Source organism: Schistocerca cancellata, chromosome 12 (genome assembly GCF_023864275.1).
Source record: "Schistocerca cancellata isolate TAMUIC-IGC-003103 chromosome 12, iqSchCanc2.1, whole genome shotgun sequence".
Lineage (NCBI taxonomy): Eukaryota > Metazoa > Arthropoda > Insecta > Orthoptera > Acrididae > Schistocerca > Schistocerca cancellata.
In genome coordinates, this window is record NC_064637.1 from 158,373,528 (window position 1) to 158,389,176 (window position 15,649).

At 43.5% G+C, this 15,649-nt stretch overlaps 1 protein-coding gene across 1 annotated transcript in view; it reads right to left on the minus strand.

Annotated features, from left to right (window-relative positions):
- LOC126109757 (juvenile hormone epoxide hydrolase 1-like) overlaps nt 1-15,649 on the minus strand; it is a 92,893-nt gene that overhangs the window by 17,229 nt on the left and 60,015 nt on the right. Inside the window, exon 4 of the mRNA XM_049914808.1 lies at nt 10,517-10,719. Coding sequence (XP_049770765.1) covers nt 10,517-10,719 — 203 coding nt within the window. The remainder of the gene's footprint in view (nt 1-10,516; nt 10,720-15,649) is intronic.

Consider the following 15,649-nt stretch of genomic DNA (forward strand, 5'->3'; position numbering starts at 1 on the left):
GACCGATTTTTTAATTGTTTTTGCAACTTAATCATTTCTTTCGGCAAAATTTCCACTGGCAAAATTTATTTTCAGATTATTTCCATTATTTCATTTACCGATCGTTATTGAATGAAATTACTCATTCAATAACGATCAAGTTATAACCTCTCCTGTTTCCCGCGGAATAAGCATTATTTACAAACTGTCTATTGGCTTCTGTCTCGGGTTCTTCGGCCGACGTTCATCTAATGATTTTTCTGACGTTTCGCCAGCACGAGTGGCTGGCATTGTCAAAGCTTCACCCTCCATTGCCGGTGGTGAACTGGAGGCGAGCTCGCGGCCGCAGACTATATGTCCCTGGCGCGCCAACGTCCGAGGGTTTCTCCGCGGTCATTTCCGCTGCGGTTCTCCTCTTGCTACCTGCGACGGTCGTTCGCTGCAGTATGGGAAGCCAGGATCCGTTTACCTTAAGGCTTTCCTCTTTCTTGTTGAAACTGTTCGCGTGTTTTTGGACCGTCGCAGGTAGCAAAAGGAGAACCGCACCGGAAATGACCGCGGAGAAGCCCTCGGACGTTGGCACGCCAGGTACATATAGTCTGCGGCCGCGAGCTCGCCTCCAGTTCACCACCGGCAATGGAGGGTGAAGCTTTGACAATGGCAGCCACTCGTGCTGGCGGAACGTCAGAAAAATCATTAGATGAACGTCGGCCGAAGAACCCGAGACAGAAGCCAATAGACAGTTTGTCAACAAGTGGCCACGAAAGCCTTAACAATTTTGAATCATTATTTACTTCGGATTCGGATGCCTTATCCCGACACGATTCAAAATTCATAATTCACGGTCATTGTTAACTTGTAATTTCGCAAATCCCGGGAAGCAGGGGGGTGTTATACATGAAGATCAGAAATCGGGTATCTCTGCCTGCTCGTCACCAATTGGCTCGTGAACAACAGCGACCATTCTCATGCTGTATCGTCACCCCGTGCTCTAGGGGTAGCGTCTTTGATTCATAATCAAAACATCTTCGGTCCCAGGTTCGATCCCCGCCACTGCCTAAATTTTGATAAATAATCAGCATTGGCGGCCGAAGACTTCCGGCATAAGAAGTCAGCCTCATTCTGCCAACGGCCTTGTCAAAGAGGGCACTCTCTTGTCCTAGGGGTGGGAAATTGCCCCTAAAGGCGGAAGAATCAGCAATGATCAACGACATGAGAATGCAGAAGGCAATGGAAACCACTCCATTAAAGACACGTAACGTGTATCCACAGGACATGTGGCCTGTAATTTAAGAAGTGTCATGATGATCTCTCCATTGGCAAAAGATTCCGGAATAGTCCCCCATTCGGATCTCCGGACGGGGACTGCCAAGGGGGAGGTTACCATGAGAAAAAGATTGAATAATCAACGAAAGGATAACGTTCTACGAGTCGGGGCGTGGAATGTCAGAAGCTTGAACGCGGTAGGGAAACTAGAAAATCTGAAAAGGGAAATGCAAAGGCTCAATCTAGATATAGTAGGGATCAGTCAAGTGAAGTGGAAGGGAGACAAGGATTTCTGGTCAGATGAGTATCGGGTAATACCAACAGCAGCAGAAAATGGTATAAAAGGTGTAGGATTCGTTATGAATAGGAAGGTAGGGCAGAGGGTGTGTTACTGTGAACAGTTCAGTGACCGGGTTGTTCTAATCAGGATCGACAGCAGACCAACACCGACAACGATAGTTCAGGTATACATGCCGACGTCGCAAGCTGAAGATGAACAGATAGAGAAAGTGTATGAGGATATTGAAAGGGTAATGCAGTATGTAAAGGGGGACGAAAATCTAATAGTCATGGGCGACTGGAATGCAGTTGTAGGGGAAGGAGTAGAAGAAAAGGTTACAGGAGAATATGGGCTTGGGACAAGGAATGAGAGAGGAGAAAGACTAATTGAGTTCTGTAACAAGTTTCAGCTAGTAATAGCGAATACCCTGTTCAAGAATTTCAAGAATCGCAAGAGGAGGAGGTATACTTGGAAAAGGCCGGGAGATACGGGAAGATTTCAATTAGATTACATCATGGTCAGGCAGAGATTCCGAAGTCAGATACTGGATTGTAAGGCGAACCCAGGAGCAGATATAGACTCAGACCACAATATAGTAGTGATGAAGAGTAGGCTGAAGTTCAAGACATTAATCAGGAAGAACCAATACGCAAAGAAGTGGGACTCGGAAGTACTAAGGAATTACGAGATACGTTTGAAGTTCTCTAACGCTATAGATACATCAATAAGGAATAGCGCAGTAGGCAGTACAGCTGAAGAGGAATGTACATCTCTAAAAAGGGCCATCACAGAAGTTGGGAAGGAAAACATAGATACAAAGAAGGTAGCTGCGAAGAAACCATGGGTAACAGAAGAAATACTTCAGTTGATTGATGAAAGGAGGAAGTACAAACATGTTCCGGGAAAATCAGGAATACAGAAATACAAGTCGCTGAGGAATGAAATAAGTAGGAAGTGCAGGGAAGCTAAGACGAAATGGCTGCAGGAATAATGTGAAGACATCGAAAAAGATATGATTGTCGGAAGGACAGACTCAGCATACAGGAAAGTCAAAACAACCTTTGGTGACATTAAAAGCAACGGTAGTAACATTAAGAGTGCAATGGGAATTCCACTGTTAAATGCAGAGGAGAGAGCAGATAGATGGAAAGAATACATTGAAAGCCTCTATGATGGTGAAGAATTGGCTGATGTGATAGAAGAAGAAACAGGAGTCGATTTAGAAGAGATAGGGGATCCAGAATTATAATCGGAATTTAAAACAGCTTTGGAGGACTTACGGTCAAATAAGGCAGAAGGGATAGATAACATTCCATCAGAATTTCTAAGATCATTGGGGGAAGTGGCAACAGAACGACTATTCACATTGGTGTGTAGAATATATGAGTCTGGCGATATACCATCTTTCGGAAAAGCATCATCTACACAATCCCGAAGACGGCAAGAGCTGACAAGTGGGAGAATTATCGCACAATCAGCTTAACAGCTCATGCATCGAAGCTGCTTACAAGAATAATACACAGAAGAATGGCAAAGAAAATTGAGAATGCGCTAGGTGACGATCTGTTTGGCTTTAGGAAAGGTAAAGGGACGAGAGAGGCAATTCTGACGTTACGGCTAATAATGGAAGCAAGGCTAAAGAAAAATCAAGACACTTTCATAGGATTTGTCGACCTGGAAAAAGCGTTCGACAATATAAAATGGTGCAAGCTGTTCGTGATTCTGAAAAAAGTAGGGGTAAGCTATAGGGAGAGACGGGTCATATACAATATGTACAACAACCAAGAGGGAATAATAAGAGTGGACGATCAAGAACGAAGTGCTCGTATTAAGAAGGGTGTAAGACAAGGCTGCAGCCTTTCGCCCCTACTCTTCAATCTGTACATCGAGGAAGCAATGATGGAAATAAAAGAAAGGTTCAGGAGTGGAATTAAAATACAAGGTGAAAGGATAGCAATGATACGATTCGCTGATGACATTGCTATCCTGAGTGAAAGTGAAGAAGAATTAAATGATCCGCTGAACGGAATGAACAGTCTAATGAGTACACAGTATGGTTTGAGAGTAATCGGAGAAAGAAGAAGGTAATGAGAAGTAGTAGAAATGAGAACAGCGAGAAACTTAACATCTGGATTGATGGTCACGAAGCCAATGAAGTTAAGGAATTCTGCTACCTAGGCAGTAAAATAACCAATGACGGACGGAGCAAGGAGGACATCAAAAGCAGACTCGCTATGGCAAAAAAGGCATTTCTGGCCAAGAGAAGTCTACTAATATCAAATACCGGCCTTAATTTGAGGAAGAAATTTCTGAGGATGTACGTCTGGAGTACAGCATTGTATGGTAGTGAAACATGGACTGTGGGAAAACCGGAACAGAAGAGAATCGAAGCATTTGAGATGTGGTGCTATAGACGGATCTTGAAAATTAGGTGGGCTGATAAGGTAAGGAATGAGGAGGTTCTACGCAGAATCGGAGAGGAAGGGAATATGTGGAAAACACTGTTAAGGAGAAGGGACAGGATGATAGGACATCTGCTGAGACATGAGGGAATGACTTCCATGGTACTAGAGGTAGCTGTAGAGGGCAAAAACTGTAGACATTTACTGTCAAACATTTAGGCGTCCTGCAGACGCAGTCCAAGAACAACGAGCAGGAAGACTGCGTGAAGTGACGCTACTCCATGATAACGCCCACCAACATTCTGCTAGACTGGCGAATAACACTACACCTGAGCTCGGTTGGGAAGTCAACTCTGTACCTATCTTATTCACCTGATCTAGCGCCCTCAGATTTTCACCTTTTCCGCTCTCTACCGAACAACTTTCAAGGAACTTCCTTTACGGATGAAAATAAGCTCCGAACATGGCTCGATCAGTCCTTTGCCCCGGAACTACCTGATCTCTGCAGTCGCGGAATCGAAGCCACCCCAGCGTTGGCAGACAAAGCAGTGACGCGGAATATTTTATTGGTGTCTAAAGTCTCTATTATGTGTATCTGTTCTGTTTATTAAGATTATAGAAAAGTGCTACGAATTTATGCAGCAACCTGATACATCGAAAGCCTTACATTATGACGATACTAGTTTGTTTTACATCTTTTCTTCAAACTAAATACATCAAAATAAGTTCATGCACTTAAACGCTCTCTGTAGTCTCATATCCCTTTCTTGTTGGATATGTCAAAATAACATCCCAAAATTGCATCCTTCCGTCTGGAATATGAACTAAACTTTTTTAATATAATACATCTTTAAGATGTTTATAGATAGTCTGGCTTTGTAGGCAGATAACTAGGGAAGTTCTGGGTTGGTTGGTTGGTTTGGGGAAGGAGACCAGACAGCGTGGTCATCGGTCTCATCGGATTAGGGAAGGATTGGGAAGGAAGTCGGCCGTGCCCTTTCAGAGGAACCATCCCGGCATTTGCCCGGAGTGATTTAGGGAAATCACGGAAAACCTAAATCAGGACGGCCGGACGCGGGATTGAACCGTCGTCCTCCCGAATGCGAGTCCAGGGAAGTTCTATATTAACCTCAGTATTCCTTAAAGGGAGACCATTGATGTTTATGTCAGGTTGAGCTACCTATTATAATATGTTCGTTGAAACTAAAATCACGATACATTGGTATGGCAAAATAAATGTCTCTATACCTTACAACATCTCTTGCATAAGAACCATTTCTAAGTCAAGGTTTTTTTTTCTCTTTTTATCCGTGTAGAATTTTGAATACTATGTACTGCAATCTGTAAGGAATGTAGCTAATTTTCTCTTTCTTCTGCGAAGGATTCATACAGGCTGCATCATCCCACTATCAGTGTGATATCACTCCTGTTTTCTCAGTTTTCTCGAGCAGTTGCCAAAATCCCAGTATGGTTTCTAGCGGAAAGGGAAAGCGTCCAGGACAGGTTGCCTTTCGTAGTGTGTCGTGAATTGTACCTGTTCCCAAGGAGCTTCATTGGCAGAAGACGAGTTCCGTGTCTGCAATAAACTACACGCCTAGCCAGTTGGAGTTCTCTGGTGCAATAAAACGAATTTTGAAAGTTTTGGATATGTTTCCGTTGTGCAGTTACAGGGTGTTTCAAAAATGACCGGTATATTTGAAACGGCAATAAAAACTAAACGAGCAGCGATAGAAATACACCGTTTGTTGCAATATGCTTTGGACAACAGTACATTTCAGGCGGACAAACTTTCGAAATTACAGTAGTTACAATTTTCAACAACAGATGGCGCTGCAAGTGATGTGAAAGATATAGAAGACAAGGCAGTTTGTGGGTGCGCCATTCTGTACGTCGTCTTTCTGCTGTAAGCGTGTGCTGTTCACAATGTGCAAGTGTGCTGTAGACAACATGGTTTATTCCTTAGAACAGAGGATTTTTCTGGTGTTGGAATTCCACCGCCTAGAACACAGTGTTGTTGCAACAAGACGAAGTTTTCAACGGAGGTTTAATGTAACCAAAGGACCGAAAAGCGATACAATAAAGGATCTGTTTGAAAATTTTCAACGGACTGGGAACGTGACGGACGAACGTGCTGGAAAGGTAGGGCGACCGCGTACGGCAACCACAGAGGGCAACGCGCAGCTAGTGCAACAGGTGACCCGACAGCGGCCTCGGGTTTCCGTTCGCCGTGTTGCAGCTGCGGTCCAAATGACGCCAACGTCCACGTATCGTCTCATGCGCCAGAGTTTACACCTCTATCCGTACAAAATCCAAACGCGGCAACCCCTCAGCGCCGCTACCATTGCTGCACGAGAGACATTCGCTAACGATATAGTGCACAGGATTGATGACGGCGATATGCATGTGGGCAGCATTTGGTTTACTGACGAAGCTTATTTTTACCTGGACGGCTTCGTCAATAAACAGAACTGGCGCATATGGGGAACCGAGAAGCCCCATGTTGCAGTCCCATCGTCCCTGCATCCTCAAAAAGTACTGGCCTGGGCCGCCATTTCTTCCAAAGGAATCATTGGCCCATTTTTCAGATCCGAAACGATTACTGCATCACGCTATCTGGACATTCTTCGTGAATTTGTGGCGGTACAAACTGCCTTAGACGACACTGCGAACACCTCGTGGTTTATGCAAGATGGTGCCCGGCCACATCGCACGGCCGACGTCTTTAATTTCCTGAATGAATATTTCGATGATCGTGTGATTGCTTTGGGCTATCCGAAACATACAGGAGGCGGCGTGGATTGGCCTCCCTATTCGCCAGACATGAACCCCTGTGACTTCTTTCTGTGGGGACACTTGAAAGACCAGGTGTACCGCCAGAATGCAGAAACAATTGAACAGCTGAAGCAGTACATCTCATCTGCATGTGAAGCCATTCCGCCAGACACGTTGTCAAAGGTTTCGGGTAATTTCATTCAGAGACTACGCCATATTATTGCTACGCATGGTGGATATGTGGAAAATATCGTACTATAGAGTTTCCCAGACCGCAGCGCCATCTGTTGTTGAAAATTGTAACTACTGTAATTTCGAAAGTTTGTCTGCCTGAAAATGTACTGTTGTCCCAAGCATATTGCAACAAACGGTATATTTCTATCGCTGCTCGTTTAGTTTTTATTGCCGTTTCAAATATACCGGTCATTTTTGAAACACCCTGTAGCTATTCATATGTAAACTAGCTTCGCTCGCTTAGATTGTATGATATGCACAGACACTGTTTTTTTTTTTTTTTCTTTCTCCAATCGAATTTTCATGTTGTTCACAAATCGTAGCACCTTCTGAACTACTACACAGTAACTAAGCAATGTCTTTCCCGAATGTGTTCGTGACCAAAAAGCTATTCTGGTAACTAGAGTCCAAGGTTTGTGTTAATCATGCCTTTTGCTTTCTTGTGGTGATATTTCCATAGAAACTTTTATCTCCTAATACATATTTCCTTACATATAACCGTCTACCCCTGGTAGCTGAGTGGTCAGCGCGACAGAATGTCAGTCCTAAGGGCTCGGGGTTGGGGTCGATTCCCGGCTCGGTCGGAGATTTTCTCCGCTCAGGGACTGGGTGTTATGTTGTCCTAATCATCATTATTTCATCCCCATCGACGCGCAAGTCGCCGAAGTGGCGTCAAATCGAAAGACTTGCACCAGGCCAACAGTCTACCCGACGGGAGGCCCTAGTCACACGACATTTATATTTACATATAACCGAGAGGCGAAATACTAATTTTTGTAGCTTTAACAGTTTTTTAACGTAACAAAATACTTCAGTAAAAATTTTGATCCTCTCTTTCACTTCCTTAGGGGCTAAATTTTCAAAAACAGTTAATACAATTTTTTTATTATTTCTGATTGAGAAACCAGACACCAGTTTTAGTACATCTGGCTAAAAAATTGTCCTGATAAGGACATATTTTCAAAAAGCTTTTCATCCCTCATTTAACGCCCTTAGGAGAGGAAATTCGAACAATTACTTCCTAAACTGTGTCTAAAGCACCATTTCCACATCCTCCCGGTCAGTGAACTAGTCAGACGCTGTTTCACCTCCTTCGGGATTGGATTTCGAAAAACACTGAAATATTTAATATTTTATTTGTAACCGAGAAGTCAGAAACCAAGTGTAATTACGTGACTTTAAAAATACTTTAGTTGTTCTTTAAAAATAATTTATTTGCAAAAGAAAAAACGCTGTTTCACCCCTACAGGAGTAAAACAATGCTGCAACATATATTTGTTTATTTCTGACGGAGAAACCAAATACCAATTTACGTAGACCAAGCTTGAAAACTGTCTTAAAAGCAACATACTTTCAAAAAATCTTTCATCCCCTATTTCACCCTCTCACGAGTGGAATTTTGAAAATCTCTTCTTAAATGACGCCTGCGTTATAAGATCAACACCATCTCCATATTTCATGATTCTATACGTAGCGGTTTGGGCTGGGCGATGGAGAAACAGTCACTTATAAGGTCTTCAGAAATTCCCGCTCCAAATTTCTAGGATCTGTAGAGGGGAGCGAGTACATGATATTTTCAATAGGAACTCGTGTACGTAAACGTACTGTTTAAATTCTACGAAGGTTTCAGTTCAGATGTTTAACTCGTCCACTTCTGTTTGAGGAACTGAATTAAGCTAGACGCAGTGCAGTTATTAGGTAACAATTCGAAAGGAAACATCCATTTATCACTTAAGCAAATTTGTGTGTATTAGCACTGAAACATTACGTATTTACATTACTCCAAAATAAAAAAATAACCCATCACACTTTATGTACAGGAAGTACTGATGCGTTACAACAGGGGCTCGATGCGGCGAACCCCCACGTTGTTACAGACACTGTACCTACGAAGCATGTTCTGGTACACAGTCACCATCCCACCTGACGTCTCTTCAGTTTCCAGGGCAGTGGCCGAAACTCGTGCCGGCAGATCTTTCTCTGGCTCTGCAGCAGTTGTAATATTATTGGGATTTCCGTCGTATGAAAGCTGTGAGTACCATTGGAAAGGCATTCACCTATCTGTATATTAAATGATCAACTTATGAGATGGAGACCTATTCTTTGACAGACATTTGTTTTATATAATTTACGTAACTGTAAAGATGCGCATCTAGCGCGGACGCTAATACATCGATTGCGCAGTCAAAAAACATTTTAACAGAAGTTAAACTGATCGTTCCGCTTCGATCTAAATAAAAGATGGCAGTAAAAACCTTTGTAGGACTTAAGATTTTATCGGACTTTCGCTTGTAATGTGAAAGCGAAAAGAAGGTAGTCTTTCAGCCATAAAAGTGAGCGGTCTTGCCAGCGTGCAGACAACAGTTATTAATTAATAAAATTCAAGTAATTTATGTTCGATACTGTAGACCGGCAAGTTATTGTTATGAAGGTGTTGAACGGTGCAAGAATTGTCTCGAAGGAAAGACAAAAGTAATGACTGTAATTTGTGACAAAAACGTGAACCAAGAAGCTAGCACAGGACAGGCTGAAATCTGATCGCACCATACAGTTAGAAAATTACTTATGTAAGTTATAATGTTTATAAATAAGCCCTAATTGCTTGTCAGAATTATTCAAATATATTTAGTGTTTACCAGATTTCTTATTCTATTCTTTTCCTTTATTTTTTTTACCTCCATATCATATTATTTTTGTAAATATCAAACAGCCTTTAGAACAGCAGAGAATACTGCGGCATCCTGGTCGTGGACAGAAGGCCGCTCCTTGTCTTCTATACAATTCACAGCTGCCCCATTTATTAGTGATTTCATTTGCAAATGCAATTATTTTTATTGTTCATCGTTAAAGGTCCCTTAGGTGATTATAGATTTCATACCGATTACGTAAAGAAATCCGGGTTGTTCTTTTGCAAATAATAGAAGCCTTTGCGTAATCAAAAACTAGCCTCCTCCTGACAACGGTCAGGAGCCGACCAGAAGACGGACGTCTTCGACCGCTTTCGTGTTTCCTGTGCCAAAGCTGTGCCAAACTGGGAACACGACATTCTAGTATGAAACACAATATATATATAATTATCAGATTAAAATTGAAAAAATTAAAATATATATAACTTATTTTTTTCTCTTTTATCATACTAGAGAGTCCCGTAAAGTAAACTTTGCATACGACCGCACAAGTAGCAGTCCATACGAATTAAAATCGGCAATCGCTGCGAGTGGATCACCTCGGCCTAAAATATCTGCTGAGATGCCTCCGAACCGCACGTGGGAAGTGAGATGATGCACCACGATGCTGAAACCCCACTCCCTGACGGACAGCCAGTGACCCAGTTTCCAAGAACGGAGCCAGTACGTTTTCTAGGAAGGTCACGTATACAGGACCCGTTAGCTCGAGTGGAAGCAGACCTGGATTCGTTACACATCTGATTTCAAACCGACTTAGTTTCCTGTTCAAAATATTATTTATCTACTCCCCTCTAAAAGTCGTGGAAGTTTGTAATAGGAATTTGGGAACACCCTGTCTATAGATGTAGACAAAGTAGCGAATACTTAGGTGATAGTTGGCAGACTAGTTTCCTTACCTATGGTGTCCGGTTTGGAAGCCTGCAGGTGCATGTAGCCCATCTCCTGCAGCACCAGGTTGAAGAAGTTCTTCCAGTAGGGGAAGGCCTTGCGCGCGTATCTGCGCTCCACGAACAGCGTCGGCCAGAAGCCGCCGACCGTGGCTTTGAGCCTGGCCTTCAGGCTGTCTGCAGAGCACATGTTCACGTGCAGTCCCAGTATGCTGCAACGCGCACAGACCAATCAGTCAGCACCACCAAATACTGGCCGGTACAAACGTTAGAAGCTATAAATACACACGACATGTTTAGGACTAATTCTAATAATAACAGGTACAGCAATTTCGAAAGAAAGCTGGTGTTGACAGGTGTGAATATTACCGAACATCAGTTTAATAAGTCATGTTATGCAAAATACTAAGACGAATTCTTCACAGGAGAAAGGAAAACCTGGTAGAAGCCGACCTGGGGGAAGGTCCGTTGCGATTCCACAGGTGCGTACGAACACGCGAGGCAGTACTAGATCTACAGCTTATCTTGCAAGACAGGTTAAGGAAAGACGAACCTGCTTTTATACACTAATGGCCATTAAAATTGCTACACCACGAAGATGACGTGCTACAGACGCGAAATTTAACCGACAGGGAGAAGATGCTGTGATATCCAAATGATTAGCTTTTCAGAGCATTCACACAAGGTTGGCGCAAGTGACGACACCTACAACGTGCTGACACGAGGAAAGTTTCCAACCGATTTCTCATACACAAACACCAGTTGACCGGCGTTGCCTGGTGAAACGTTGTTGTGATGCCTCGTGTAAGGACGATAAATACGTACCATCACGTTTCCGACTTTGATAAAGGTCGTATTGTAACCTATCGCGATTGCGGTTTATCGTACCGCGACATTGCTGCTCGCGTTGGTCGAGATCCAGTGACTGTTAGCAGAATATGGAATCGGTGGGTTCTGGAGGGTAATACGGAACGCCGTGCTGGATCCCAACGGCCTCGTATCACTACCAGTCGGGATGACAGGCATCTTATCCGCATGGCTGTAACGGATCGAGCAGCCACGACTCGATGCCTGAGTCAACAGATGGGGACGTTTGCAAGACAACAACCATCTGCACGAACAGTTGGACGACGTTTGCAGCAACATGGACTATCAGCTCGGAGACCATGGCTGCAGTTACCCTTGACGCTGCATCACAGACAGGAGCGCCTGCGATGGTGTACTCGACGACGAACCTGGGTGCACGAATGGCAAAACGTCATTTTTTCGGATGAATCCAGGTTCTGTTTACAGCATCGTGATGGTCGCATCCGTGTTTGGCGACGTCGCGGTGAATGCACATTGGAAGCGTGTATTCGTCATTGCCATACTGGCGTATCACCCGGCATGTTGGCATGGGGTGCCATTGGTTACACGTCTCTATCACCTCTTGTCCTCATTCACGGCACTTTGAACAGTGGACGTTACATTTTAGATGTGTTACGACCGGTGGTTCTACCCTTCATTCGATCCCTGCGAAACCCAACATTTCAGCAGGATAATGCACGACCGCATGTTCCAGGTACTGTACGGGCTTTTCTGGATACAGAAAATGTTAGACTGCTGCCCTGGCCAGCACATATTCCAGATCTCTCACCAATTGAAAACGTCTGGTCAATGGTGGCCGGGCAACTGGCTCGTCACAATACGCCAGCCACTACTCTTGATGAACTGTGGTATCGTGTTGAAGCTGCATGGGCAGCTCTTCCTGTACACGCCATCCAAGCTCTGTTTGACTCAATGCCCAGGCGTATCAAGGCCGTTATTACGGCCAGAGATGGTTGCTGTGGGTACTGATTTCTCAGGATCTATGCACCCAAATTCTGTGAAAATGTAATCACCTGTCAGTTTTAGTATAATATATTTGTCCAATGAATACCCGTTTATCAGCTGCATTTCTTCTTGGTGTAACAATTTTAATGACCAGTAGTGTAGCATTTATAGACTTAGAGAAAGCTTTTGACAATGTTGCCTGGAGCACTCTCTTCGAAATTCTGAAGGTAGCAGGAGTAAAATCCCTAGAGCGAAAGAAGTTCTAAGAGTCGAAAGGCATGAAACGGAAGCAGTGGGTGAAGAAGGGAGTGAGACAGGGTTGCAACTTATCCCCGATGTTATTCAATCAGCATTGAGCAAGCAATAAAGGAAACCAAAGAAACCTTTGGAGTAGGAATTAAAGTTCAGGGAGAATAAGTAAAAACTTCGAGGTTTGCCAATAACATGGTAATTCTGTCAGAGAGAGCAAAGGATCTGAAAGAGAAGTTGAACGGAATGGACAGTGCCTTGAAAGCAAGTTATGAGAGAAACATAAACAAAAACCAAATAGGAATAATCGAACGTAGTCGAATTAAATCAGGCGATGCTGAGGGAATTGTATTAGGAAAAGAGACTCTTAAGGTAGTAGGTGAGTTTTGCTATTTCGCCAGCAAAATAACTCATGATGGCTGAAGTAGGGAAGATATTAAATGTAGACTGGCGATCGTATGAAAAGCGATCCTGAAGGAAAGAAATTTGTTGACATAAAATGTCGATTTAAGTGTTAGGAAGTCTTCTCTGAAAGTATTTGTATGTAGCTTAGTCATGTATGGACGTGAAACATGGACTATAAACAGACAACAAGAGAGTAGACGCTTTTGAAATGTGGTGCTACAGAAAAATGCAGAAGATTACATGTGTAGATCATGGAATCATGGAGCAGGTACAGAATAGTATTTGTGAGAAAAGAAGTTTGTGGTACTATCTGACTAGAAGAATGGTTCGGTTGGTAGGGCACACTCTGAAACATCAAGGAATCATAAATGTAGTTTTCGAGGGAAGTATGTGTTTGGGGGGGGGGGGGAGAGAGAATGGGGTAAAACTTGTAGAAGGAGACGAAGAAATGAAAACAGTAAGCAGATTCAAAAGTATGTATGTTGCCATAGTTATTCGAAGATGAAGAGACTTGCGCAGAATAAGTAGCATGGATATCCGCATCAAACCAGTGTTCGGACTGAAGGCCACAACAACAACAACAACAGTATTCTCACCTAGAAAATATTATTCGTTTGCTTACAAGAGTACAGTGGTCGCTGTTGAGTCGTCCAGGTGGTGCGTAACTGGTAGGTCATGGCTGTGAAGTGGTGCGTCTTTATCCAACAGTTGTACCGATGCACCGTAGTAAAATGGATCGACATGACAGAATGGCAGAAACGAAACAAGGCGTTGAGGAGTTCCTGCGACCACACTGTGGATCAAGTCCCTCGATTTGCTGGGGAACTGATGCGGGCTGTCCAACAGGTCTACAAGGAATGGTGTTCCACTCAAATCCCATGTAAGAAGAATGCTCGTAAAAATATCCTACACTGGACGGATTGGAAACGTGTGTCACGTTTTGTCAATGACTATCGGATGCAAACCTAACAGAAATTACTGCCGTCGGTGAATACAGGTCAATCTCGAACAGTTTTGCAGCGAATATTGTGAAGGGAACTACATGCAATGAACACTGGAGTCGGATACCTACAAAAGGCCATTGCTCACATTGCGGCTCATAAAACTGTACGCCTTGAACGGACCAAAGATGGACGTCATCAACAGCCCAATGAACCTTGCTCTTTGTTGTTGTTGTTGTTGTGGTCTTCAGTCCTGAGACTGGTTTGATGCAGCTCTCCATGCTACTCTATCCTGTGCAAGCTTCTTCATCTCCCAGTACCTACTGCAACCTACATCCTTCTGAGTCTGCTTAGTGTAGTCCTTTCTTGGTCTCCCCCTACGATTTTTACCCTCCACGCTGCCCTCCAATACCAAATTGGTGATCCCTTGATGCCTCAGAACATGTCCTACCAACCGATCCCTTCTTCTGGTCAAGTTGTGCCACAAACTTCTCTTCTCCCCAATCCTATTCAATACTTCCTCATTAGTTGCGTGATCTACCCATATAATCTTCAGCATTCTTCTGTAGCACCACATTTCGAAAGCTTCTATTCTCTTCATGTCCAAACTATTTACCGCCCATGTTTCGCTTCCATACATGGCTACACTCCATACAAACACTTTCAGAAATGACTTCCTGACATTTAAATCTACATTCGATGTTAACAAATTTCTCTTCTTCAGAAACGCTTTCCTTGCCATTGCCAGTCTACATTTTATATCCTCTCTACTTCGACCATCATCAGTTATTTTGCTCTCCAAATAGCAAAACTCCTTTACTACTTTAAGTGTCTCATTTCCTAATACCCTCAACATCACCCGACTTAATTCGACTACATTCCATTATCCTCGTTTTGCTTTTGTTGATGTTCATCTTATATCCTCCCTTCAAGACACCATCCATTCCGTTCAACTGCTCTTCCAAGTCCTTTGCTGTCTCTGACAGAATTACAATGTCATCGGCGAACCTCAAAGTTTTTATTTCTTCTCCATGGATTTTTTCTTTATCCATCCATAACTGCGAAAGTGCTGCCAGGGCAGGCTTGTGTGTACTAACTGACCCGACGATTATGACCCATAAATATTCAGTGGCGTTCATGTCGGACGATCAGGGTGGCCGAATCATTCGCTCGAGCTCTCGAGAATTATCTGTCTTTCGGAGATTAGTGATCTTGCATCCCTCGAAGAATGAAATTAGAATGAAATCCAGACCTTTAGCTGCTTACAGTCGTTGATAAATATCAATGGGGACAGTTGAAAGTGCGTGTTCCGACCGGGACTCGAACCCGGTATCTCCTGCTTACGTGACAGATACTCTATCCGACTGAGACATCGAGGACACAGAGGATAGTGCGAGTGCAGGGCCTTACCTATGACACGCTCTCCGTGAGACCCACATTTCCGACTTACTGTCCACCTACTTTCGGACATGACCGAAAGAACAGATACCATCTCCATATAGATAAGGCTTAGCGGCCAATGATCTTTTTCAATGCGGATGCACTCTCATTGCTCAGACTCTTACGGGAATCGGTGGATTAACTGCCCCGAGTAATGAGTATAGTGGGCAGAGACACTACCCGTGTAGTGTGTGGACAGTAAGTTGGGAATGTGGGTCTCACGAGGAGCGTGCCAGATATAAGTCCCTGCAGTCACACTATCCTCCGTGTCCTCGGTGGATCAGTCGGATAGAGC